Raw genomic sequence first — 26061 nt, 5'->3', positions numbered from 1 at the left:
ACTGGAAATGCCTTTTGGTTAAACTTTCAGCAAGGAATTTGCATTTGCACTGTTACATTTTTATATAGCTTTAATGCATATAAAAAACAACTGCTTGTTTAAGTAAAATGAGTGGATGGGTGTTTTTTGTGCTAGTAATGTTGTGGAGTTGTATTTTGTCTCACAGAAATTATATCGTCAGTTATATCGTTATCGCAAATTTTCAAATGTATATCGTGATAAATATTTTTGGTCATATCACCCTGCTCTACTTCCCACCTCGAAAAGTACTCTGCAAAATAGTCAAGAAACCTGCTGAAAGTGGAAGAAGCAAATTTGTTTGACTTGAGGCAAAAACACAAAAATATGTTGTCGAGTTTGACCAGGTGACAAAGGAAAGAGATACGAGGAGCTGATGTGACCCAATGACATCACTCATTGTGTGTTGATGACATGAAGAGCAAACGGCGTAGGAGAGTCAGTGATGTTTACTCTCCGACATGTCCTCACAGTGCAGAAACTGTGTTATCCTTTAACCCACAGATGTTGAGCTTACATTGCAACATTTTGAGCTCACCGTCTCATTTGATCTCTGAACCCACGTCTGTGTGTGCGTTGGTTAAAAACACTAAAAATGGTTCTTTGAGCTTTTATCAGTAAAATAAAGGTTCACCTTTTACGTGTGCGTGTGTGTGTTTGTGTGTGTGTGTGTGTGTGTCTCAATAACCCGGTCAGTCTGCCTGCAGAGCCTGCTGCAAAGCATGCTGGGAGCAGTGGGGGCTGCCCCTCCCTTCTTTGCCTGTGTGTGTTTCTGGGCTGTGATTGGCTGCCTGAGAGCCCAGCTGACTGCACTCTGTCTCTCAGACGGAGAGAGAGGGAGGCTGATGGAGGCGAACGCGATGGGGTGAGCTGCCATTTTCTGTCTTTATCCTCTATCCCTCCATCCTTTTTCCTCCTTTGTATCTGCCAAGGAAGAGGAGGTGGACGGGAGGAAGTAGGAGGGGGGAGAGCGGAGGGAGGGTGGAGGTTTGGGGGGGAGTTCCTTTCATTGTGCTGTTGTCGTTCTCCAGAGGATTTAATTCATCCTCTGTTTGTGCTGCAGACGAGGAGGAGGAGGAAGGGGGGGTCGTTGAGAGACTGAGAGGATTGAGGGGGTGGGTGGGGGGTGATGATGGAGGGATGAAGAGGAGGAGGTGCAGAGATGATGGAAAGAGGAGGGAGAGAAAATGGCGTCTGGCTGGTGCAGGAAAGAAGAGATGTTGTCTGTCCTAGTTATTGATTGCTGTGTCAACGGCAATAATCAGCACCTGGATCAATAACTTTACCAGTATCATATGGTGTACTGTTATTTTAGTGCTGTATGTAGTACTGCTGGATTCTTTGTTGGTGCAGCAAGTTCAATTTGATCTTCTGATTGTTCAAACCTGATCAGTGTGATCAGATATTTATGGATTGGTGCTGCAGAGGTCAGTGTGTCGCCTCACAGCAGGAAGGTTCCTGGTTCAATACCCAGCTGGCACCAATCCTTCTGTGTGCAAAGGTTTCATTATGTATATCCCATCTCGTTAAGGGCACCCTGTTAGGTTATCTGTTGATTCTGTGGTTGTGGCGTAGATAAAGCACTGTGATTGGTCAGTAAGAGGTCAAACTATTTGTGCAGGTGGAGCTGAGAGGCTCCGCCCTCCCTCATTGTAACTGCGTTAGGACCTCCTGTGCTGATTGGCCATCCTGTCACCAGGCAGGCAAATAGCTCGTTTTAATTACAATTTAGATGTTTCTATATTTAGCTCTGAAGATCATCAATAATCTAAGCTCTCTGTAATTTCAATTATTGACATGAAAGATCAGCTGACCCTCCAGATGTGATGTCATCATTGTACCGAATTCATTTTAAGGTTAAACAGGAAACAGGAAGTGATGTCATATGTTTAGCTGATCTGGGGGTTACACTCTCTGGTCATGTGATCACATGACCAAATTATCAGGTGCTCTTACAGATCAAAAATGTCATTGGTGAGCTGTGTGCTGCAGTAAAATACAACATTGCTCAGCTCAGGTCTTGTTCTGACATATGGCATAGAAACTAAACATTTAACAGTGTATACTGAAAACCCTCTCTTGTCTCATCATTTCCTAATTACATTTAATTTTACAATAATGGATTCCACAGCAGTGGGGAGTAGATGTCATCAAAGTAGATGTCTTTCTGAAAGTGCTGTAACTAAGCTTAAGAATGTAATTCACTCGCTGTTATCATCTTCAATGCTTTGTATCAACACAAAGCAGAGCAGCTACCTGAACGCTACTCCAACAGAGGTTGGTTATCTTGTTAATAATTTTACCTCCTCACTATGTATGGATACTGTAGCTCCAGTGAAAAAGAGAGCCTTAAATCAGAAGTACAGTACTTGTCGCCCTGGTTTAACCTTCAAACGCGCACCTTGAAGCAGATAACTCGTAAGCTGGAGAGGAAATTCTAAATCATTAATTTAGAATTTAGCCTGGAAAGTAATTAAAATTACCCTGGGTGGGTAGGGGGTGGCAGCAGTCTTCCACTCCAGCCTCTGGAGCCAGACAGCATTTTAATTCATTTTAAAGCATGATGCTTAACCTTGTCCACCCTAGCTGAAAAACTGAAAAAACACTGTTAATTCTTATTATCTATTGTCCACGTGGGCCTTACACAGAGCTTATGTCTTATTTAATGCTCAGGTCAAATAAAATGCAATGTTCTGAAGACAGTTAAATATGTCAAGTAGTGATGTCCAGCAGGTGAAAATGCAAGCTCCATGAACACGCACAGCTGTGGATTCCAGCTGCTTCGATGTTATATGTATGATTTCTATACATTTTACGTCAGATAAAAACTTTGGTTGTAAGCTTCAGATAATTATTTAATAAAAGCTAGACATTTTAAATGAGAATGAGAAAGTATTTCTTTGTGCCCCCCTTTCCCTGTTAATGCCCTACCTGGCCCCCTGGCAAAACTTTGCTAGACCCACCCCTGCACAGTTACCAGCTGTCAGCTACTTAGAAATAAAGGATCCTGGTGTTATTTGTCTCTCAGAAACAGTTCATAACTTCCCTACAACTCATTCATGTCACCTGTTCAGCTCTGATGATCCAGTAAGGACATCTCCTGGTTTCATCTTCATGTTTCCCTCTCACCAAAACCGATATCATGACCAGCAGCTTTACAGCTGTGGCTCCAGCAAACATCAGCTACTAGAAAGTAATATTAAATAAATTCTAACAACAGCTGATCAAGCTTAAACGTGCTGCTGTTGTTTAGCGCGACATCCACAGGTTTCCTCTTTCTGGCGCAAAGTGGGCGATAAACAAACAAGAGAGCCGATCAGCTGATCATTGATCAGTTTCATGATTGAAGTGGCAACAGGAGAGGGAGGGGAGAGAATGAGAGAAGAGGCAGCTGTGCAGCGTAACGACAGAATAAATCCAGCTTTGTGTCTTTTTCCATTCTAGCTGAATTACGGGACAAACTGTGTTCCTTTTCAGCTCAACACGAAACGCGTAACATTTTCTCTGAATGCGGGACGATTCCGTCTTTTTACGGGACGGTTCAACATCAGTAACATCAAAGCAGCCACCCAGCTGTATAGAAACTCCGTCATGCTAGCTAGTAGTGATGTGCAATACCACTGATTTCCTTTCCAATCCGAAGTAAAATTCAGGGTGGTATCGACGATACTAATCCGATACGATACTTTGTACAAAAACGTATTTTATTTATTGTATCTTTTATTGTATCTCAAATTATAGCGTCATAATGATTACAGGACATCAGATTACTTGTTCTTATCACTTAATAATGCAGAATTCATCATATAGAAATAAAAAACCTGAAGTTGTGCGCTATTTGAGCATGTTGCTTGCCTGCAGCACTAAAGGACTCCGTGAGAGACGTCTGTCTCGCCCTAGCAGCACCTGTCCATGTCCACTCCTCCTCTTCAGTTCACCTCAACATACGATCGTCATTTTCTGTGATATGATTTACTCTGAGATGTTTGACAAGGTTAGTGGTGTTGCCACAACACCTCACTTTCTTGCCACATATATTGCAAACCACGTCTCTGCTGTTTGTGGATGTAAAATACGTCCACACATGACTCCATTTATGCTCAGCCATTGTTGTGAGTGCGCACGCCAAGGGGCTGCGAGGCATTTATACAGCCGTATTTCGCACATGACTATGAAAGGTGGAAGAGGAAGTAGTTCCTTCCAATGTAGACAATCTGAATGATATAGTTTCTTTCCACTGTGTTCCTGTTAATGATAAACTACAAATTTACCCTAAATTACTAAAATATCGATATTTTAATGTGAGAATCGATTCTAGAACATAAATGAGTGGTATCGGAGGAATCGATATTTCAGTATTGATCCGCACATCCCTACTAGCTAGCATGCAGTACGAGTTATTGCAACTGACTAAAAAGTCAGCACAACGAAAATAAACTCTACGTAAACTAAATCTGAGGAAGCACCACCATAGCCACCACCAAACAACTGAGTTATTTTTACACACCGACCAGCATCTGGACAGCCCACCACCTTTCATTGTTTATACCGTTACAAAGAAGAAAAAAAAAAAAGAAGTCACCGGGCCACCGAGCAAATGCCCAGTATGCCCGATGGCCAGGCCAGCTATGGTCGTGCCATCAGTTAACCCGCATGCGTGCCAACTGTGGCACGCGTGCCTAGGGTTGCCGACCCCTGATTTAGTCTTTTTCTCCAATGAATCTTTCTGAGTTAACTTCAGCAATTACTTTCTCCTTCAACCTCCATCATCAAACCATCAACATGTCTTTTAGACCTTATTCCTACAAGACTGCAGTCCTGTACCACAAGCCTTCAAGCCAGCAGTAGTTAAACTGTTATTTAAAGAGCCATCTGTTGACCCAGCTGTCTTAGCTAATTATAGGCCAATCTCCAACCTTCCTTTCATATCAAGAATCCTTGAAAGAGTAGTTGTCAAACAGCTAACAGATCATCTGCAGAAGAATGGTTTATTTGAAGAGTTTCAGTCAGGTTTCAGAGCTCAGCACAGCACAGAAACAGCTTTAGTGAAGGTCACAAATGATCTTCTTATGGCCTCTGACAGTGGACTCATCTCTGTGCTTGTCCTGCTAGACCCAGTGCAGCATTCGATACTGTTGACCATAATATTCTATTAGAACAAATAGAGCATGATGTAGGTATTACAGGTACTGTGCTGCAGTGGTTTGAATCATATCTATCTAATAGACTCCAATTTGTTCATGTGGTGGTCCTCTTCACACTAAGGTTAATTATGGAGTTCCACAGGGTTAATGTTAATAATGTTGATAATAAAATAATAATACCATATGAACAGCTGCACAGCATCATGGGAAACAACAATAAAGCAGGCTGATGTGTTTATGATGTCCATCCATCCATTCGCTACCGCTTATCCTTTTCAGGGTCGCGAGGGGTGCTGGAGCCTATCCCAGCTGTCATAGGGCGAGAGGCGGGGTACATCCTGGACAGGTCGCCAGTCTGTCGCAGGGCTAACACATAGGGACAGACAACCATTCACACTCAGATTCACTCGCACATTCACACCTAGTGGCAATTTGGATTATTCAATTAACCTATCCCCACAAGCTGCATGTCTTTGGACGGTGGGAGGAAGCCGGAGTACCCGGAGGGAACCCACGCAAACACGGGGAGAACATGCAAACTCCACAGACCCCGGCCTGATGGTGGAATTGAACTCAGGACCTTCTTGCTGTGTGGCAACAGTGCTAACCACCGTGCCACCGTGCTGTTTATGATGTCACTGCAGATATTTGTGTTCTAAAACGCGGTATGGGAGGAAGTGTCACTGAGCGTGCTCTGAAGGATGACGCTGCTTCAGAGGTCGTCGTCTTCACCCTCATTTGCTGGGACACCATGGTCTGTAACGCTGTCGCTCGAGTGTTTCATTTCATTTTTGATCGCCCACTCTGTTCCAGCCACATGATTGGCGGAAACAGTGTTGTTCTCTCATTGGCCTTCCACGCTGTCCTTCGAAACGTGGAGGAATAAGGTCTGTCAACTTTGTCATGTCTCAATTTTCTTTCGAGGAAAAGTTCCTCAATGATTTATCATCATTTTAATTTTACACGTTGGTTCTGATCTTTTGTGACATTATCTCCTGTGACGCTCTGTGTTATACCGCGGTCACACTGTCTCTGTACCATTGCCATGGTAACATGTTGCAGGGTCCATTAATAGTAGTCTTTGTACAGAGGTTTGCTCTGGGACACAAGAAGTGTCAGTAACTGCTGCACTTCATCATTATTACCTTCAACAGACCAGCTGTTCCCATATGGGTGGGGCTTCAGGTGTGGGTGGGGCTTTTGAGTGGTGGTTCTCATGTTTATGCAGATGTTTTGTGCTGCAGATCAGTAAGCTTACTGATTACTGGCTGCTGGCATCTCTTTAATAAAACTTTATTAGTATCTAAGTTCAGGTATTGTTGTTGAGTTCAACTCCGCCTTTGAAAACACGTAAACACTCCTGTCCTTGCCCACATGCACTCTGATTGGCTGCTGTCTGTCTGCAGGTCACACTCGGGTCCAACATGGCGGCGGCGTCGTATGACCAGCTGCTGAGGCAGGTCGAGGTGTTAAAGATGGAGAACTCAAACCTGAGACAGGAGCTGCAGGACAACTCCAACCACCTGACCAAGCTGGAGACAGAGGCCTCCAACATGAAGGTGAGTGCTTATCTGAGCAGGTGCTGCTCTGTGTGCGTGCCTGTGTGTGTGTGCGTGTGTGTGTCTAATGGTTTAAATATATTGATCAGTCAGGCTCCGTAGGTGGCAGCGCTCACATCAGAAACATCAGATGTTCAAATGTTCCCTCAAACTTCCAGTTAAAACTGCAAACAGATAAGATTTAAATAAAGTTTTTTCAGTCTGTGACTCACAGCTGTTTTAAACTTTATCAATCTGTTCCAGTTCTCTTCTTGAAGTTGATTATCTGCTAAAGCTGAATTTCTGTTTGCCATAAGAGGGCGCAGTGACCACAACTCAGTGTAAAGACTGTATTAAAATGATGGCCATTAAAATTAATAAAGGCTTTTTTTTCCTTCTTTTTTTAAAAAAACTTATCACTAGGGATGGGTACCGGTGTCCGGTGCCATGATGGCACCGGTTCTGACATAAACGGTAGTAACCAGACCAAAAAGCAGCGCACATTTCGGTGCTTTTTTTTTCCTGAGATGTCACACACTTTGGATTCCAGCCAATCATTTTACCTTTGCAAGTGTAGTAGGCGGGCCCAGGTACGTACGTTCTTTTAGAGCAGAGCTACAGATTAAAAACGCCCAAGGCGAAGCGGTCAGAGGTCTGGCTGTACTTCACAGCAAAAGATGCAAACTCAGCAGCCTGCAACAAGTGCTTTAAGCTGATACTGTGATACTGTGCAAAGGAGGTAACTCCTCGAATCTGATGAAACACCTGGTGACGCATAGCGTTTTTTTTAAAAGCCGAGAAATGCGCCGTATTTGATAGCTTGCTGCGAGACCTCACACCGAGCACATCTACTGAGGATGTGGTGCCTGTTATCGGACCGGAGTTAGCAACATCCCCCAAAAAACCCGAAGAGCAGAGTCCTGGCCCCTAGCCCTGCCAGTGTAGCAGAAATGATGACAGATGATGATGATGGCAGCAGCAGCCGTTCTTCTCTGCGTGAGTAGCTTAATGTTGTTCGTGTGTAATTTATGTTGAGTAGGCTAACCACGTTATTACATTAATGCACGTAAGGTGAACTAGCAAACACCGTCATGGTTCCATACGGCTGTCTTCTTGTTTGATGGCAGATACTCCCTTCACCCTGGCCAAAAAGGCTAAAATGACCAAAGAAAAAGTGGAAAACAGCCAAACATGAGAGGTTTTTGGACAAAGTTTGTGTTCTCCATTCTTTAAGCACCGGTTTGAGCACCGGCACCGTTTCAAAAGTACCGGTTTGGTACTGGTATCGGATAAAACCTAAATGATACCCATCCCTACTTATCACAGGGTGTCACATGTGTGTTCATACGTGTGGCCACGCCCCTGCTGTTGCAGTGATTAGTCAGCTGACTGCAAGAGCAAAACTTTATGCGTGTGTGTGTGTTTGTTTTGCACTCTCTCTCTTGCTCTTTCTCTCTGCGTATGCAACCGGTGTCTCTCGCCCTAAGGCCTAGAATAGCTGCACTGCTGTTTTTGTCCAATCACGTGCGGTGGACCAGGAGAATGAGCTCGTTGTTGTTGGTCAGAGTGAGGCGTCAGAGGATCTTTGGCGTGATATGGAGGAAACGGGCAGAGTGAGCACTCTGTCCTTTTAACTCTTTTTCCATCAGTTTTCTTCTTCCTGTTTGCAGCATTTTTGTCCTCTTCCTCTCTTCCCTGTGATTTTACTGAACTTCGAATCTTCATATTTTTCCTGCTCCGTGGAGCTCATCCTGCACGTTTTCAGCGTGTTGGAGTTTCTCTCGTGGTCGGTCATCTTGAAGTTGGATCTTTATTGTTCATGTTTTTTGTTCTCGTTATTGTCCCGTCCTTCGTCTCCAAACACACCCTCACTTCCTACTTCCTGTTTCCCATTTCCTGGTTTGTGTCGATGAGTGAAGACGGTCAGAGTGAGTTTGGTTTCCATCATGTCTCTGTTTGAACGCTGCCGACTAATCGTGGTGAGTGATCTCTGCTTTATTCTGAAAGCGACGCGTTTTGTTCTGTGTGCTGCAGAAACAGCGTGTGAGTGTGTGAGAGAGAGTATTAGAGGGTCAGAGCAGGAACTGATTTTATCCTCTTTGTTTTCTTTCTCATTGTGAGCAGGAAGTGCTGAAGCAGCTTCAGGGCACCATAGAAGAAGAGTCTGGGGAGGCTTGTGGCTCTCAGCTGGAGCTCATTGGACGGTTAAAAGGTGAGTCTGACACATCCAGACGCAGGTCGAAGAAGAAGCAGCTCAGCATGTGCTCACTGAGTTTCCCACCCTCAGAGCTGAGTCTTGATTCGGCCGGCTTTAAGTCCCGATCCCGCCCTCTCCTAGCCCCCGGCTCCACCTCCTCATCCTCTGGAGCTCCTGTAGGAGCAGTGGGAGGCTCCGGAGCTCCAGGCCCCTCAACAAGTGCTGCCTTTCCCAGGAGAGGGCTGCCATCTGCGGGCAGAGACGGCCACGACCGCTGCCTGGAGGAGCTGGAGAAAGAGAGGTAATACTGCGTAGCAGTTAGAGCACTACAGAGTACTGAGAGTACTGTAGATACTGAGAACACAGAGAGAATACAATGGAGTAGTGAAAGTATTGAGAGTACTATGAGCATGTTTACGCTACAAATGCACACAGTAATGCTTTAGAGGTATTACTGAGGATACTGCTGATGTAGTAGAACCTACATATATCACAGAATATCAAATGGTCAAATTGTTTTTAGCTGATGCAGAAGGTCAGACTATTCAGTTTTCTAATTGTTTCTATGTTTTATTTGCTTCATTTGTTTTTCCCGCCTATTTCTCCTGCCCTGTGATTGGCTGCTGCCCTTGGCAGGTCTCTCCTATTGGCGGAGCTGGATAAGGAGGAGAAGGAGAAGGACTGGTACTACGCTCAGCTGCAGGATCTCACCAAGAGGATCGACAGTCTGCCGCTCACTGGGAATGTAAGAACTCCTGCAACGGTGTGGGAGTGGGCTAGAGTCAAACTGGTTGATGTTAATGTGTTAATGAGGGCATCCGTGTCAGTTCTCTCTACAGACAGACTTAAATCGCCGTCAGCTTGAGTATGATGCCCATCAGCTGCGAACAGCGATGGAGAAGCAGCTGGGCTCCTGTAAGGAGATGGAGAGGAGAGCTCAGGTAGGAGGAGCTCACCTGTGTCTGTACCCGTATCTGTAAATGTGTTTTGACACCTGTACTCCGTGTTTCAGACTCGCGTGGCTCGGATACAGCAGATAGAGAAAGACATCCTGCGGCTCGGGGCCCGGCTGCAGGTAACCTCACCTGTAAGGATCACATGCAAACACCTCACCTTACACGCTCATCTGTTACCCAGCCTGCGCCTCACTTTCTCTCCTTTCTCTCCAGGTCGAAGGTGCTCAGGGGGCGAGCGAAAGCAGCGGATTGGCTGGGGCGCAGGTGAGCAACTCGTCATGTAACATCACTTGGAATCTTTACCTCTTCTTTGAACCTTATTTTTAAACCGTCACTCCTGCTGCAGAGCGCAGGCACTCGTTTGGATCACGAGCCAGCCAATGAGACGAGCTATTCTGTGCCTCGACGAATCACCAGCCATCTGGGAACCAAAGTAAGTCTCCTTGACAACAAATCTGCTTCACCTGCGTACCGTTTAACAGTGTCTCACATGCGGGGTACACCTGTGTCACCCCTGGCAGGTGGAGATGGTGTACAGCCTGCTGTCCATGCTGGGGACACACGATAAGGACGACATGTCACGGACGCTGCTCGCCATGTCAAGCTCACAGGACTCGTGCATTGCTATGCGTCAGTCTGGCTGTCTGCCGCTGCTCATTCAGCTGCTGCATGGCAACGACAAGGACTCCTTGTTGCTAGGTAACGGTCAAGTCGTTCAGTAGTAATACATATGCCTGTTGTCATGTGACCTCACTCGTTTTCTTGTGTTGCCTAGGTAACTCCCGTGGCAGTAAGGAGGCGCGCGCACGGGCGTCAGCGGCGCTCCACAACATTGTGCACAGTCAGCCGGACGATAAGAGAGGGCGGCGAGAGATCAGAGTGCTCCACCTGTTGGAGCAGGTGCGCCATTACTGCGAGGCATGCTGGACCTGGCAGGAGAATCATGAGAGGGGTGTCGACCAGGAGGACAACCCCAGTGAGTGAAGTCACACACGTGCCCACCAGTGAGCAGTCAGCAGATGTTATGTGTGTAATGTGTGTGTGTCTGTGTGTGTGTGTCTTCTCAGTGCCGTCCCCTGTGGAGCATCAGATTTGTCCAGCCGTCTGTGTCCTCATGAAGCTGTCCTTTGACGAAGAGCATCGGCACGCCATGAACGAGCTCGGTGGGTTTCTCTGGGTTTGCCTCCCTGTTTCCTGCTCCGTCTCATTTCCTGAACAGTCTTTCCTGCTCCTTGCTTCCTGTTTCCTGTTGCTCACACTGGGGTGTTCTGTCCCTGCAGGCGGTCTGCAGGCGGTGGCGGAGCTGCTACAGGTGGACTGTGAGATGTTCGGTCTGAGCAGCGATCACTACAGCATCACTCTGCGGCGATACGCTGGCATGGCACTCACCAATCTCACCTTTGGAGATGTAGCCAATAAGGTAAGAGGAACTTAATTTACTTTTTCGACTGATTAACCAATCAGATGAAAGGAAGATGATGACCCTCGTGTTGTATTTTTTTTCAGGCCACTTTGTGCTCTATGAAGGGCTGCATGCGAGCAATGGTCGCTCAGCTCAAGTCTGAGAGTGAAGACCTGCAGCAGGTAAGCACACATGGCTCCACCGCCAACCCATTATGTCACAGCGTCCACCTGTCCTTTAGAAAGATTTGTTAAGTGACCCCTTGCTGTGATTCGCTGTTTCAGGTGATAGCTAGCGTGCTGAGGAACCTGTCCTGGCGTGCTGATGTTAACAGTAAGAAGACTCTACGTGAGGTCGGCAGTGTCCGAGCGCTGATGGGCTGCGCTCTCGAGGTGCAGAAGGTAAACGTTCTGTTCTTCTCCCGTTAATGTTTCTACACTAAGCATGCTCTGAAACCATTTCTTCTTCCTGTCCTTCTACAGGAGTCGACGCTGAAGTCTGTACTGAGTGCGCTCTGGAACCTGTCGGCTCACTGCACAGAGAATAAGGCTGATATCTGCGCTGTGGACGGTGCTCTGGCGTTTTTGGTGGGGACACTGACGCATCGCAGCCACACCAACACACTCGCCATAATTGAAAGTGGTGGTGGCATCCTGCGAAACGTCTCAAGCCTTATCGCCACCAACGAGGCGCACAGGTAAAGTAAACTTGGGTAAACAAAGCGTTGGATATGAACTTGCACTGTCTCTCTGACTATTCTCCCTGTTCTTGTCCTGCAGGCAGATCCTACGGGAACATGGCTGCCTGCCAACGCTGCTGCAGCACCTGAAGTCTCACAGCCTGACCATTGTGTCCAACGCCTGTGGCACGCTCTGGAACCTCTCTGCCCGCGACACCAAAGACCAGGAGGCCCTCTGGGAGCTGGGCGCCGTGGGCATGCTGCGCAACCTCATCCATTCACGCCATAAAATGATCGCCATGGGCAGTGCTGCTGCGCTGCGTAACCTGATGGCCAACCGCCCAGCACGCTACAAGGATGCCAGCGTGGTGTCTCCTGGTGCAGGCGCCCCATCACTACAGGCCCGTAAACAGAAAGCTTTATTCGAGGAGCTGGATGCACAACAGCTGTCGGAGACCTTCGACAACATCGACAACCTGAGCCCCAAGGCGGCGCACAGGAAGGGGCGGGGCTGTAATGGTGCCACAGGAGGAACAGGCAGCGTCACGCGCTCATATACCAACACGCCGGTGCTATCGAGCCCAAAGAATGGAGATGGATCAAAGAGGGCAAGCGAGGAAGCAGCATACACTCGCTCAGTGTTCCCGCCCAGCGTGCGGGCGTCCAGCGACAGCCTTAACAGTGTGACGAGCGCTGATGGTTACGGCAACCGTGGGAAGACCAAACCGTCCTCTGAACCCTTCTACTCGTCAGACGAGAGCAGCGCTAACAAGTGTTGTGTCTACAGGAAGTACCCAGCTGATCTGGCCCATAAGATACGCAGCGCCAACCACATGGCGGACGATGACGGCGGAGAGCTGGACACGCCCATAAACTATAGCCTCAAGTACTCTGACGAACAGCTGAACTCTGGGCGCCAGAGCCCTAATCATCGCGGCGCCATTGAGAGCGATGATGACAGTGAGCAGGACGCCAGACTGAGGAGGAACGACGGCAGTGATTCAGCAGCCGGTAGCGGGCACATGGCAGCAGTTTCGCCTCCACGCTATGTCGTTGTCACAGCAACATCGAATTATGGTACAGAGTCTACGACCGAGCAGCCAATCGACTACAGCTTAAAGTACGGCACTGATGCCACACGTAAAAAGCTCTTCAAACCAGAGGAGACCGCCTCCTCCTCTATTCCACCACCCCCATCAAACTCTGCCAGCAAGCTCCGCCCACCACCTCCCCCCAGCACCCGGGGGGCGCCAAAAAGCAACCAGGAGTCGACACAGACATACTGCGTAGAGGACACACCCATCTGCTTCTCCAGAGGCAGTTCGCTATCCTCACTGTCCTCTGAAGAGGAGGAAGACGGTGATGTCATAACAAGAAAGAGGAAAGGGGGGAGCGGCGGCGGTATCGACTACCCGACACTCCCTGTCAGTGAGAAGGACGCACATGAGCAGCAGCAGCGAAAAGAGGCTGAGAGCCAGACCACTGCTGCACCATCCACACGGGGGCGCCGTAGCCACCACCACCACCATAGCCATCATCATCACCACCATCACCATGTGAGTTCATCAGGCGCAAGGACTCCTAAGAGCCCGCCGGAGCAGCCGTACGCTCAGGAGACACCGCTGATGTTCAGCCGCTGCACGTCCGTCAGCTCGCTCGAGAGCTTTTCCACCTCCTCCATTGCCAGCTCCGTGCGTTCCAGCGAGCCCTCCAGCGGCATGCCGAGCGGCGTGGTGAGCCCCAGTGACCTGCCCGACAGCCCAGGTCAGACCATGCCACCAAGCCGTGCCAAGACACCACCACTGCCGCAGAAGACGAAGGAGGAGGAAAAGGCCAAGAAGAAGGATGAGGAGGAAAGCAGTGCCGACGTACTGCTGCACTTTGCCACCGAGAGCACGCCGCATGGCTTCTCCCGTGCCTCCAGTCTGAGCGCACTCAGTCTGGATGAGCCCTACATTCCCGCGGAGATGAAAAAGAAGAAAGAGGAGGATGAGGGTGGGGTTGAGGAGAGGAAGGAAGAGCCTCCTAAACCCATCCTTGATGAATCAGATGATGACGATGACATTGAGATCCTGGAGGCATGTATCAACATGGCCATGCCCAAATCATCACGGAAACCAAAGAAGCAGCAGCAAGCAGCACCACGGAAACCAAGCCAGCTTCCTGTCTACAAAATCCTCTCACCTCAAAGCCGTGCCCAACCGCAGCCAAGGAAGGACATGCCGCCGCCGGAGGAGGTGCCCAGAGTTTACTGTGTGGAGGGAACGCCGCTCAACTTCTCCACCGCCACGTCTCTTAGTGACCTGACCATTGACTCCCCACCCAATGAGCAGATGGGAGCGGGCCTCGTACCTGTAGCCCAACCCACCTCTGCCCCTAGGAGAAGGGCAGGGTTTCCTGAGGGCGAGAACGGAGATGACATTCTCGCCGAGTGCATTAGTGCCGCCATGCCCAAAGCCAAACCCAGGAAGCCTGCCAGAGCAGCGGCAAACAGCGAGCACTTGCAAACCCCACCTTTACCGCCTCCTCTCCCTCCAACGGCCCCGTCTCCCCTTGGCCCGCAGCAGCAGAAGAAGAAGCCAACATCGCCTGTGAAGCCGATGCCTCAGCGGGCGCTGTATGGCGTCACCACAACAGCAGCTGCAAAAGCAAAGCCGGGATTCGCATTTGACTCGCCGCGCCACTACACGCCGATTGAAGGAACGCCATGCTGCTTCTCACGCAATGACTCACTGAGCTCGCTGGACTTCGATGAAGAGGATGGCGGCGAGAAGGACGAAGAAGAAAAGAAGGCAAAAGAAGAAGAAGGCAGGAAGAAGAAGCAGCAGACAGCTGCCGTTTTTCCACGCACAAAACCACCGACCAATCAGACGGCCACGGACGAGAAGCAGAAGTTCGCTATTGAGGACACGCCCGTATGCTTCTCCAGGAACTCCTCGCTGAGCTCACTGAGCGACATCGACCAGGAGAACAACAACAAGGAGTTTGCCCCACCCCCGCCGGAGCAGCAAGACAAAGGCAAAGAGGGGGCAAAGTCTCCACCCCCTCCAGCAGAGGTGTGTCTAGATACTTGAGTAAAGTACTTAGAGCAGAGAGTACACAGACTAATACACAGAGTAAGGCGTAATTAGTGTAGTGTGTACTGTTTACCTTGTTTACTTGTTACTTTGTTACTTCCTGCTGGAGTTACAGTTTTGCTTCACAGAAATGTATCAGTCTTGTGACAGATGTCCCTCTGTGCTCCTCTATCCCTGATAGGTGGAGTCAAAGCCTCGCCCCCCTGCGGCCACTGGCTACGCACCTAAAGCCTTTCATGTTGAGGACACGCCCGTGTGCTTCTCCAGGAACTCCTCGCTGAGCTCACTGAGCATAGACTCGGAGGACGACTTGCTGCAGGAGTGCATCAGTTCCGCCATGCCCAAGAAGAAAAAGAAAACCACCACCCTCCCTGTACCTGCCCCGCCTCTATCTGTCTCCAAAGCTGAAGATGGCATTCTGGCTGAGGAGGAGCCTTCAGATGCACCAAGGAGCCCTGCCTCTCCAGATTCAGAGTCCTTTGATTGGAAGGCCATCCAGGAAGGTGCCAACTCCATCGTCAGCAGCTTGAATGCTGCTGCCGCTGCCTCCTCACTCTCCCGCCAGCCATCATCAGACTCTGACTCGGTCCTGTCGTTGAAATCTGTCGGCTCGCCCTTCCACCTTACAACAGCTAATAACAACGAAGAGGAGGAGGAACCAGAGGAGAAGACAAAGCGAGGCGCGAGGATCCTGAAGCCTGGTGAGCGCAGCACGCTGGAGGCCAAGAAGAAGAGAGAGGAGGAGGAGGAGGAGGAGGAGGAGGAAGCGAAGGCTTTGAGGGGCGGGAAGAAGGTGTACAGGAGTCTGATCACTGGAAAGCCAAGAGCGGAGCCGGCAGCCAGGGGGCGGAGCAAGCCCCGAGCAGCTGCTGTGGCCAAAGCTCCTGGAGGCAGCGATGTAGATCGAGTGGGCGGGTCCTCTCGGGACTCCACCCCATCTCGCTCCACCCCAGCACCCAGTCAGAAAGGAGGGAAGCTCTCGCAGCTGCCACGCACGGCTTCTCCAGGAAGTGCATCATCATCCTCTGCATCCAGGACCACTAAACCCACCACAACCCCGAAGAGTGGTGGTGGGATCCCGAGAAGCGAGTCCACATCGAGAGTCAGTGGCTCCACTGCCGCCAAGAAGCAGAAGGCGGAGCCTGAGAAGCCGGCACTCGTAAGGCAGTCAACCTTTATCAAAGAAGCTCCGAGCCCGACACTGAAGAGGAAGCTGGAGGAGACGGCAGTGGCAGCCGCTCTCGAGTCGCCATCCAGCCCAGACACGCCACTACCTTCAACCGCCAGGAGAAACGACGTCAACCGTTCACACTCTGAAAGCCCGTCACGCCCACAGGAAGTGACATCATCTCGCTTCAGCCGCACCGGCACCTGGAAACGGGAAAACAGCAGTGGGGGAGGCGGAGCCAGCAGCGGGAAACATTCAACCTCTCTCCCGCGCGTCGGCACCTGGAAAAGAACGGGAAGCTCATCGTCCGTGCTGTCAGCATCCTCCGAGTCCAGCGAGAAGGGACGGAGTGAGGAGGAGAGTGCCATGAGATTGAAGGGAACGTGGAGAAAGGCAAAGAGCAGCGGCGACCCATTCAGCAACCGAGGCTTCGCCGACAAGTCCGAAGACGTGTGGGTCCGGCTGGAGGACTGCCCTGTCAACAACCCCCGCTCCTCCTCCTCCTGCTCTGCCCGCTCGCCTACTGCCATCAATGCCCCACCCATCATCGACAGCCCCGCTCCCTCCAAGATCCCGTCTTCCTCCTCCTCTTCCTCCTCTAACCTTAACCTGCGCCGCAGCTGCGAGAGCCTTGACGAAAAGCCAGCGCCGATCGAGAGCCGGCCGCAACAGCCGCCGCACCAGCAGCAGCGCGCTCAGCAGCGCAGCGGTGCCGTTGCGGCCCGAGTCAGCCCCTTCAACTACACGCCAAGCCCAAGGAAGAGCAGTGCTGAAGGCACAGCACCCACTACCACCACATCATCTTCCACTACCCCTACGCGGCCCTCCCTTATCCCCACCCCAATCACGAAGAAACGCGAGCCAAAGGGAGGCGAGGGCGGTGGCAGCAGTGGGGGCGGTGGCAGCAGTGGGGGCGGTGGCGAACGCGGCTCATACATCGTGACATCTGTGTAAATATGCAAGACCAACAGGAAGTGTTTATGAGATGAACTGTACAGAAAGTGAGTGTATTTAAGTGCTGTGCCCACCCCCTCACCTGCTCCTCTCTCCTGATTGGCTGCTGCCAGCTGTCCATCAACTCAAAGAAACTCTAACATGAACTTTTTATGTTTTTATACCACTAAAGATGTGTAGCGCTTAGCTCTGCCCCCTGCCTTACCCTGCATGGCCCCACCCCCCTAACATGACAGTAACCATGGACACTGATGATGATGATGTTGATAATTCAGCGCCTTTGATAGTTTTTCATGTTTTTTGAGTTTGGTTCTGAACAGAACAGTTGGATCCAACCAATCAGTGATTCCCCTCTCAGCTTCTGACCAATCACATTCAGTGTCTTTGAGTCAGTCAGAGACCCGCCCTTCAGTTGGTCATCTGTTCTGTCAGAACCTCTCTTCTTCTTTGGAAGTCTGCTGCCGACTCGAATACCTGACCCACCTGAGACGGTTGACGAGGCTTGGCAGAAGACTTTCTGTGTGTCGCCATGGAAACAGATAACACTGTAAACCGTAAGTTATTGCTGTAAACTGAACAGAAGCACATAATTTAAATGAGCAGATTTTTGGTTCTTGATTTTAAATCTGAACATTAAACGAATGCAACACGATACCCGCTTCCTGTTTTTACTGATCCACTTCCTGTCTGCTGTCTGATTTCATGTGACAACATAAATCTGCTGCTCTCTGTGGCTCTGTCAATAAAGTTTGAAACACTGGTGTGACCTTGGGGGCTGACCTGTTTTATTGCAGCTTTAAACAGGAGGTAATGAAGACGATTATAGCCAATCACATTTGACATCTTAGGTGCAGAAAGTTGGTCTCATGATCATTACAAACTTTATTTATAAAACCTGTAAAAACATCTAAAAAGTTGATGTGAACCGAGAGTGAGGAAATCATCTGAATGCTATCCAGAATATCCAGACTACAGGGAGACCCCCCAGTATTCTGGATAGCTGAGTCGGCTGGTGGGATTGGGCAGTCACTGTATAAATATAATTGAATCGATGATGATGAAACGTGTTGGTGATTTTAATGTGTGTCGCGGTTTGGAGCTGATCTGTGGATGAACAGGAAGGTTTAACTTTCACTGGATGTGAGAAGTGAAGGAAAATCTGAGTGAGGCTTAGACTGAGTAGTCTTTAAACAGCCATTCAGCTGCTGTGCTGCGTAAACACCCTGCTGAATAAAGAAACTCAGTCACACAAATGTGTAAAGCAGCAGGTGATGGCGTCTGCAATCTTGCAGAAAGCTTTAGGTAGGTCCTTAAAATCAAAGCAAAAACATTGAGGATTCTTCAGGTCAGATCCAACAAATACTGTTTCATCCAATGAGAATCGTCTGCTCTGAAGGTTTGACTGGAACACTGCTGCCTCTTTTTACCGTTTAATGTGTTTCATTAATGTTCATGTTTCCTTCCTTTGTCTCCTCCTGGACTCAAACAACAGGAGCAGCCCTGGGTTCAGAGGAGCTTCTCTGAAATCATTCAAATCTCTGAGGTAAAACTCAGAGAAGCCACTGCTTCAGCCCCTGATCATCTCCTCCAGCTGCAGGCCCTCCAGATTTTCACCAGAAAGTCAATACTTGCTGTGAGTGCTCCTCATCCTTCAGCTGAGCTCTCTGAGCAGCTCTCCGTCATCTCTGTGAGGGTCTCCCACTGTAGTTTCTTGAAGGGCATTCAAAGCTGTTGTTTGGATGTTTCTGCCTTATGTTGTGTGCTCTGTCAGGATGATCCAACACTCTGAACTTTTACTCACAGGTCAAAGTTCAGAGGTCAGGTACAAGGACTGGTTTGAACACATGTCAAAAAAAGCCAAGGAAGAATTTTAAACTTTCAGAAAGCAGGAGAACTTTTGCTCAAGAGCACTTTTAAAATAAACAGAAGGTCTGACTGAAGACTTTTGCACACTACTGCGCAAACATCAGAATCAATAATAATATACATCCCCGTCAGTTTTCTCTTCTCCGCGCTCTTATTTTGACACACTTCACAGGAAATGAGTATGTACATACGTATGCCGTCACTTCAGGCCCGTACCTTCGTCCACACTTACCGCTGTTTCTGTCTCAGGTGATGGACGCTCAGAAGGTAAGAGTGTGATCAATCGGTGATCAATCGAGCAGTGAGTGAAAGTTAGGGGAGTGAGGGGGGGGCGGACGTGGTGGAGGGAGGGGTGCAAGGAAATGGAAGCAGAGGAGGGGGGATTAGCTGCTAGCTGTTAGCGGTTAGCTTCTCTTTCTCTGGTGGACCGAGCTTCATTGAGAACAAGAGCTGTGCATTATAACATACTGATCAGTCGGCGAGTACAGGTGGGGGTCACATGACCTTTAGCGTGTTCAGACTTTGGGGTCACAATGAACCCTCCAAGTTTCAAAATAAAACCCGTACATCCGAAGTCATTTTCATAGTAAAATACCTCATTCCTGTTCAAATGTGCTTTACTGAGTTTCTAAAAACATACGCGTTACAAAAGCGTGAAATTACAGTTCAGTATCAGTGCACAGCCAACAAAATGTACATGTCAATCATTCAATCAATAGTCAGTCAGTTCATTCTTAGAGCACCATCACCTCAGGGCTACCAGGTGAAGCTTCGATCTGTGCTTTCACCTTTTATTTTGGTTCAGTGTGTCCAGACTTCCTGCCAGACTTCCGGTGAGTCTTTAACCAATGAGAGCGCCATCTGAAGGTCGGACAGCTGCAGCTCTAACAGGTGGAGCAGGCAGGTGTGTGCGGGCCAGAGACTGGCAGGATGGTGATGGTTGTATTCACCTCAGCTAGGATGCCAAGCCTTCTTTGGTCCATTATGGTCTACGGAGGCTGATCCTGGTCGAGGTGTTTAACCCGCCTTCTGAGCCGATGCTCTCGTCTGATTGGTCTCTGTCAGGTGTGGAATCAGGGAGGAAGATGAGGAAGAGGAGCTCTGTGTGTCTCGCTGTCTCTGCTCTAACAGTTTTGTGATTACTTAGTGCTGCTTAAGGCTTCACCAACATGGAGGAAGGTGCTGTAAAAAATAGTTTATTTTTTAAATGTTTGTTTGTAAACAGGAAGCTCTGCGCAGGATTATCAGCACATTGGCCAGTAAGAACGAGGAGCTTCAAAACTTCCTGGAAGCAGTTGATCACACGCTGACGGGCCTGCAGGTCAGCTCATTAATCAGCTGAATTAACAAAGGGAAGGGCTTAGGTGGATGGGACAAGAGAAACTAAAGGAAAAATAACTAAAGTTAACTTTGCTAAATCAGGAGGAGTCATGCAAGGTGATGTCAGACTTGGAGGCAGAGTTGGAGAAGCTAAACTCTGCCCTGGAGGAGAAGGGGGCGGAGCTCCGTTACATAATCAAAGAAGAGAAGCAAAGAAAGGAGGCGGAGCTTCAGGTAGAAACTTTATTTTTTAATGAATTATTTTTATCTGGAACACTTTATTTTTTAGTATATTATTTAGTTTTACATATTTATTTACTCATTGTTTTTAAAGTGATTTTTTCTACTTTGCAAATAATATTTTACATTTAATGTATATACATTCATAAATATTTTTTATATCTATTCATTGGCAGCACTTTATTTGTTTCCATTTTTTATTTTTGAAGCTATTGATTGATTGACTGGGTTGTTTTCTGCATGGTGTTTCAGAAGCAGCTGTCAGAGGGCAAGTTTGCTCTGGTCTCTTGCGAGGAGCTTCTTGACTTTGCAAATCAAACACTTACGATCAACACCGAAGAAGAATTTCTCGCGGTGAGGCGTGATGAAGACAAGGAAGATGATGTCATCAGTTCATTTAAAAAAAACTAAAAATGTTTTTTTGTTTTGTTTTCAGGCAGCAAAACAAATCAAAGAACGGTATGTCTGTTTAATGTGTAAAGCTGTGTAATGTTTGTTTTCATTGTCATTTCATTTGATGATATCAGATGTTTGTTTTTGTTTGTTTGTTTACAATGTTTCTTTTTGATATCATTGATTCTTCTGAATCTTTTCAAACTAACAAACCTCTTACTGAAGCTCTCCAATGATTTACATACAAACTCCGCCCCAACCTTTCTAACCCCATCCCTAAATACTAACACCTAACCCACCCCACTCCATTGGGATCCGCCCCAACACTGTTACTAGGGTAACAATGGCGCCGGCGTTCCGCCTAACCACTCGCCCTGCGGTGTCAGACAACATGTCACAATTTACTGTGGACTTCAGTGCAGAGAGGGCGGGGCTTCAACGACTTCACTTTCTGCCAGGTCAGTTGACGCAAACAGTTCAGGTGGTTGTTCTGTGAGGTCAGAGGTCACATGTTTTTCTTGTTTCTCAGTGCCGAGAGCTCCACAGATCGATGCCTCCAGTTGTGTAGTCCGTGACAACACCATCACGGTCACCTGGCGACCGCCTGGTGAGGCAGACAGTGGTGGCGATAGCAGCAGCAGACCAATCGAACGTTACGACCTAGAGTACCGAAAAACGGACCGTGACAGCACACTGAGAGTGGCAGGAGAGGCATGCTGGGAGAAAGTCTGTGACATTATCGAACCTCAGGTCACCATCTCAGGTAAAAGGTCAGAGGTCATTATTGCATGGCTACAGCATCATTGAGTTTAAACCAATTTCTGCATTTCAGGTTTGAAGTTCGATTCGCGTTTCATTGCCATTCGAGTCCGAGCTAGAAACAAAGCGGCAGCTGGCGAGTTCTCAGAGCCTATTGCCATAGAAACAACAGGTGAGCACACGACGTGGAATATTTAACTGTGTTTGAGGGGCGGAGCCTCAGATAATGATGACGCCTTGTTTTCCATGGTTTTTGTCTGCAGCGTATAACTTCAGCTTCGACGCTTCAACAGCGCACGCCGAGCTCAAGGTTCAGGGTGACACGGTGACCTGGGAGCCTCAGGGGGTCAAAGGTCATGATCCTCGCCTGCGAGGCAAAGAGAACAAAAGCAGGTGAGGACAGCTGTTAGTGATGATGCCGTTGTTTTTTTAATACACCTGAATGTATCTTAGAAGCACGATAAAGTTCATCGCTCACAGTATTGTGAAATGCACAGGCTTTTATTGTGAAAGAGAAAGAACAAGAAGATGCACTTTTCTCACCTGTAGAGTGACACACCTGTGCTGGTCAGGTAACGACAGCAGGAGGTGCTCTTAATTCCCTGAAAAAGCTGGTTGGGCCACATCACTTTTTTTGCTGATTTTTCGTATCTCCATCTGCGACTGGACGCCGCCAAGCTGTACATCATCGCTAACTGTTTGTCATTTTATCTCTGACCTCCTAAATAAACATGCTGGCCCCGCCGGAATGGGTCAGCTGATTCAAGAGAATTGTAGAGTCAGGAGGCCACACCTCCTCATTACACATTTACTGATCAGCTGACTGATTCAGAGGTGAGATCGTGTTGAGATCACAGCGGCTACCTGTCTCACCAGTTCACACGTGCCTCAGTAAATAACCTTTAACCTTTTTATCCCTCCTCAGTCTCCGTGCTGCTTCTTCTCCAACTTGCTCAGGTAGAAACAATCATGGCTGAGTGGTTTCCTAGCAACCAATCACTCTCTCCATTTGCCATTTTCACATCACTGCTGACATCACATCAGCGTTTAATTTCCTGTTTTAATTAAAAAGTTCATGTTTGGTTTTATTTCAAAATAAAGGCTTAACATGTTTAAAGGAAATGATGTCGTAACATAAACTTTTCTTCCATCATGTAACAAATGAAATGTTTTTGTCACGCTCATCTTCCTCTCTGCTGCATCATGCTTTGGCACAACCTCATTGGCTGTTTCACCTTGCCGTTTCATTCCCGCTATGTTGTTGACATTTATTAACATTTTTTTTGTGTTTACCTCAGCAGCCGGAGCGCCACGCCATCACCCAATAAAACGGCTGCAAGTCGAGGAGGACGCGATCGATTTGCTGGGGAGTCGTACACAGTGCTGGGTAGTAATACTGCACTCTTATTGCAGTACTAATACTGTAGTAACACTAAAGTGAATGTCTTTAAGATGTCAGAATTTTAAAAAAAAGTTGATTTAATAACAACTTGGATTTAATGATTTGACATTGAAATTTTATTCATTTTTTTAAATAATTTTTAATAATACAAGTTAAAATAAAATATTTCTAATTTTAAAAATTAAAAAGAAATTCCTTCTTGGTCTCCTAGGTGACGAGGAGATGACTAATGGTTGTCACTACTGGGAGCTCCACCCCCTGGCTGACTGGAAATCATTCAGTGTAGGGGTGGCCTATCGGGGCAGCCTGGGACGCTTTGACCAATTAGGGAAGGGCACCGGTTCGTGGTGTCTCCACGCCAGCCAATGGCTGCAGAGCTCTCTTGCCGCAAAGCACAACAACCGAGCAAAGACACTGGATTGGCCATTACCTCACCGAATCGGAATCTACTGTGACTATGACAACGGTCCGAAAAACAAAGAGTATTTTCAACTTCCTGGTTGCTCATTGACAGTGTGTTTGTTTTGTTTGTTTCTTTGTTTTTGTTTCTGAATTGACTTCCTGTTTTTTTTCAGGTGATTTGTTGTTTATTGATGTAGATCGTCTCCGTCTTGTTCACGCCTTCAAAACAAAGTTCAGCCAGCCGCTTGTCCCCGCCTTCACCGTGAGTACTATAACAGTAACACTACAGTAATAGTACAGTAATACTGTACAGTCACGGTTAAGTAACGGTACATTGACAGTATCACAGTACTCTCAATATATTACAGGACATACTCTGCATGTATTAAAGTGCTAACTGCTGTAAAACTGTGCCTTAGGTTTGGTGTGGTGGTATCACCATAGCGACAGGTCTTCAGGTGCCGAGCTTTATGGGAAATTTCCTGACAACCAATCGGAGCCTCAGCAGCCTTTCCCCGTGATCGACTGATGAGTGGTTTTATTTTAAGTCATATCATTGCTGTTTGTAATTCTTAAAATCAATAAGTTTCTATCAGATTTATTGCTATTGAGCATCAATTTTACAACAGTTTTTACTCTACTGTGAGGCTTTTATTGTGAAAGTCTGGAACTGAAGCCATAGTATGTAGCTGTGGATTTTCCTTTGAAAACTGCATCTAGATGTAATTTATTTTCAAGTTCTCTGTTTGTCTTGTAAGATACCATTATTCTGAAAGAGTGGACTAGAGACAGTGCTGCACATTGCTACTAAACTTTATTTTGAAACTTCTTATTCTGACCACATGACTGACTTTTATTGTGAAGGAACCAGGGTATAAGATTTTATGAAATCATTGATTAAAAAGTGAATTTATTGATCTGACCAGAATCAATGTTTTCTGTCAATGAACACAGTTTGAAAAATAAAAGCACACAGAAAATGCTCGGTGATCCCATCAAAATAAAACATGAATAATTTACAGAATCTTTTTAGAGTGTAACACCACCCAGCAGCCAATCAGGAGAGAGAAAGTGTGACATCAGCCGTTTGGGACAAATTAAAATAATTAAGGATTATTGATCTGAAGCTCCTCTTCATCACTTCTCCTCAGACAATCCTCTGTGCTCGTCTTTGTCTTGCCTCTTCTTCGCCTCCTCTGCCTTCCTCCTGCAGACCTCATAGAGGCGAAAGGCAGCAAAGGCAGTGGCGAGCAGACAAGCAGCTCCCAGGATTGACCACCAGCTGAAGGAGGAGGAGGAGGCTCCCTGCAGAGAGGAAGGGGAGGACTGCGTGAGCAGGAGGTCACGTTGGACCCAAAATCAAAAGTCTGACGGTTACCTTGATGAAGCTATAGACTCCAAAACACAGGAGGATGATCACAGCAAGGATCTGAATGCAGACGGGAGGACTGGAGTCAGCTGCCATGATTGGTCCTTTTGTTAAATGTCACAAGCCAATCAGAACACCCGATTTCAGATTTAAATTCAATTTTTAACTTTACATCTGTTTGTTTATAAAGTCTTTTATTGTAAAACAAAAAATCCTGAAGTATGCCTTTATCCTGTGAAGTCACAGGATAAAAAAAAAAGTTAAAGGTAAAAATATGAAAACATTTATATCAATAGAAATAACAGAATTAAAAATCAAACTGAAGAAAAAAGTCACGTAAATAAATAAACAGATTGAAAAAATCTCATTAAAAATAAGAGTGCGGTGATCTCAGTGTGAACACTGGTCTGAGCGACACAGCGCAACCGAGACGTTTTTAACAGCTACTTTAATCCCACACTGTAAAAAAATTTCACCATCAGCTGATTACACTGTAAAAACAAAAAACTGGTTAAAACTGTAAAATAAATCTCAAACATACATGTTTCTATGAATATATAACTTTTTGTATTTAAATTAACTTTTATTTACTTTCGTACATAATGAGACAGAACACTAAGTATTAGTTTTAAACATAAAAAAGTAAAATATGGTGGTTAGCACTGTTGCCTCACAGCAAAAAGGTCCTGAGTTCAATTCTACCATCATGCTGGGGTCTTTCTGTGTGGACACAGTCCAAAGACATGTAGTTAGTGGGGAAAAGTTATTTGGAAACAATAGTTGCAAATGGTTGTCTGTGTTAGCCCTGTCCAGGGTGTAACCTGACTCTCGCCCTAAGACAGCTGAGATAGGCTCCAGCACCCTGCGACCCTGAAAAGGGTAAGCGGTGAAAATAAGTAAAGATGTTTAAAATGATCTTTCCTCAGTAATATTGAACTAAAACTGATTTAATAATAAAACATCACAATGCAGCAGTTCTTTAAATTAATCTTATTTTTTTATTGATCGACTTTAAACACTGAAAGTTGTTTTTGTGTTGACGCGGCGTTCAAGGGATCCACCTCAGCCTCTGCTAATCCTGCACTCAGGTTAATGAGGCAGTGAATGCAACACACACACACACACACACACACACACACACACACACACACACACACACACACACACACACACACAC

General features: G+C 47.2%; 2 protein-coding genes across 8 annotated transcripts in view; both read left to right on the top strand.

The window, feature by feature from the left end:
• The window catches only part of apc (APC regulator of WNT signaling pathway), a 33951-nt gene extending 16166 nt beyond the window's left edge, over window positions 1–17785 (top strand). The window contains exons 2-18 of one of the 5 annotated variants that reach the window (XM_005942544.2): window positions 6569–6721; window positions 8825–8912; window positions 8988–9198; window positions 9534–9642; window positions 9725–9838; window positions 9910–9984; window positions 10067–10117; window positions 10200–10286; window positions 10375–10552; window positions 10629–10829; window positions 10921–11016; window positions 11134–11273; window positions 11360–11437; window positions 11540–11656; window positions 11738–11952; window positions 12035–14990; window positions 15193–17785. In XM_005942544.2, the coding sequence (XP_005942606.1) occupies window positions 6587–6721; window positions 8825–8912; window positions 8988–9198; window positions 9534–9642; window positions 9725–9838; window positions 9910–9984; window positions 10067–10117; window positions 10200–10286; window positions 10375–10552; window positions 10629–10829; window positions 10921–11016; window positions 11134–11273; window positions 11360–11437; window positions 11540–11656; window positions 11738–11952; window positions 12035–14990; window positions 15193–17133 (6792 nt within the window). In that variant the 5' untranslated portion in view covers window positions 6569–6586 and the 3' untranslated portion in view covers window positions 17134–17785. Of the gene's footprint in view, window positions 1–6; window positions 884–6568; window positions 6722–8824; window positions 8913–8987; window positions 9199–9533; window positions 9643–9724; window positions 9839–9909; window positions 9985–10066; window positions 10118–10199; window positions 10287–10374; window positions 10553–10628; window positions 10830–10920; window positions 11274–11359; window positions 11438–11539; window positions 11657–11737; window positions 11953–12034; window positions 14991–15192 lie in introns of those variants that run through there. The other 4 variants (XM_042228367.1, XM_042228369.1, XM_042228368.1 and 1 more) reach the window with 4 other exon arrangements.
• Window positions 17786–19153: 1368 nt separating this feature from the next.
• Window positions 19154–24437, top strand: fsd1l (fibronectin type III and SPRY domain containing 1-like). Of its 3 annotated transcripts, none has more exons than XM_005942531.3 (13): window positions 19154–19266; window positions 20225–20320; window positions 20422–20553; window positions 20812–20913; window positions 20996–21018; window positions 21289–21410; window positions 21482–21715; window positions 21785–21883; window positions 21975–22104; window positions 23010–23098; window positions 23325–23579; window positions 23689–23777; window positions 23935–24437. In XM_005942531.3, exons 1-13 carry the CDS (start codon window positions 19252–19254, stop codon window positions 24034–24036), a joined length of 1488 nt encoding a protein of 495 aa, XP_005942593.1. In that variant the 5' UTR covers window positions 19154–19251; the 3' UTR covers window positions 24037–24437. The 3 variants fall into 3 exon arrangements, with proteins under 3 accessions (XP_005942593.1, XP_042084305.1, XP_042084304.1); XM_042228371.1 differs by lacking the exon at window positions 19154–19266 and adding an exon at window positions 19367–20102 and having other exon boundaries at window positions 23013–23098; XM_042228370.1 differs by lacking the exon at window positions 19154–19266 and adding an exon at window positions 19369–20102.
• The last annotated feature ends 1624 nt before the right edge of the window (window positions 24438–26061 follow it).

Source organism: Haplochromis burtoni, unplaced genomic scaffold (assembly GCF_018398535.1).
Source record: "Haplochromis burtoni strain Fernald_Lab_line unplaced genomic scaffold, NCSU_Asbu1 Contig_320, whole genome shotgun sequence".
NCBI lineage: Eukaryota > Metazoa > Chordata > Actinopteri > Cichliformes > Cichlidae > Haplochromis > Haplochromis burtoni.
This window is presented reverse-complemented; position numbering and strand designations above follow the sequence as displayed.

What these genes read in the sequence shown, in the direction of transcription:
- fsd1l (XM_042228370.1), top strand. Translation starts at nt 20,037, where the DNA reads ATGCTCTCGTCTGATTGGTCTCTGTCAGGTGTGGAATCAGGGAGGAAG. An exon ending in GAAAGGAGGCGGAGCTTCAG is followed by an intron (nt 20,554 to 20,811) that starts GTAGAAACTTTA and finishes ATGGTGTTTCAG; the next exon opens with AAGCAGCTGTCAGAGGGCAA. An exon ending in CTACTGTGACTATGACAACG is followed by an intron (nt 23,580 to 23,688) that starts GTCCGAAAAACA and finishes GTTTTTTTTCAG; the next exon opens with GTGATTTGTTGTTTATTGAT.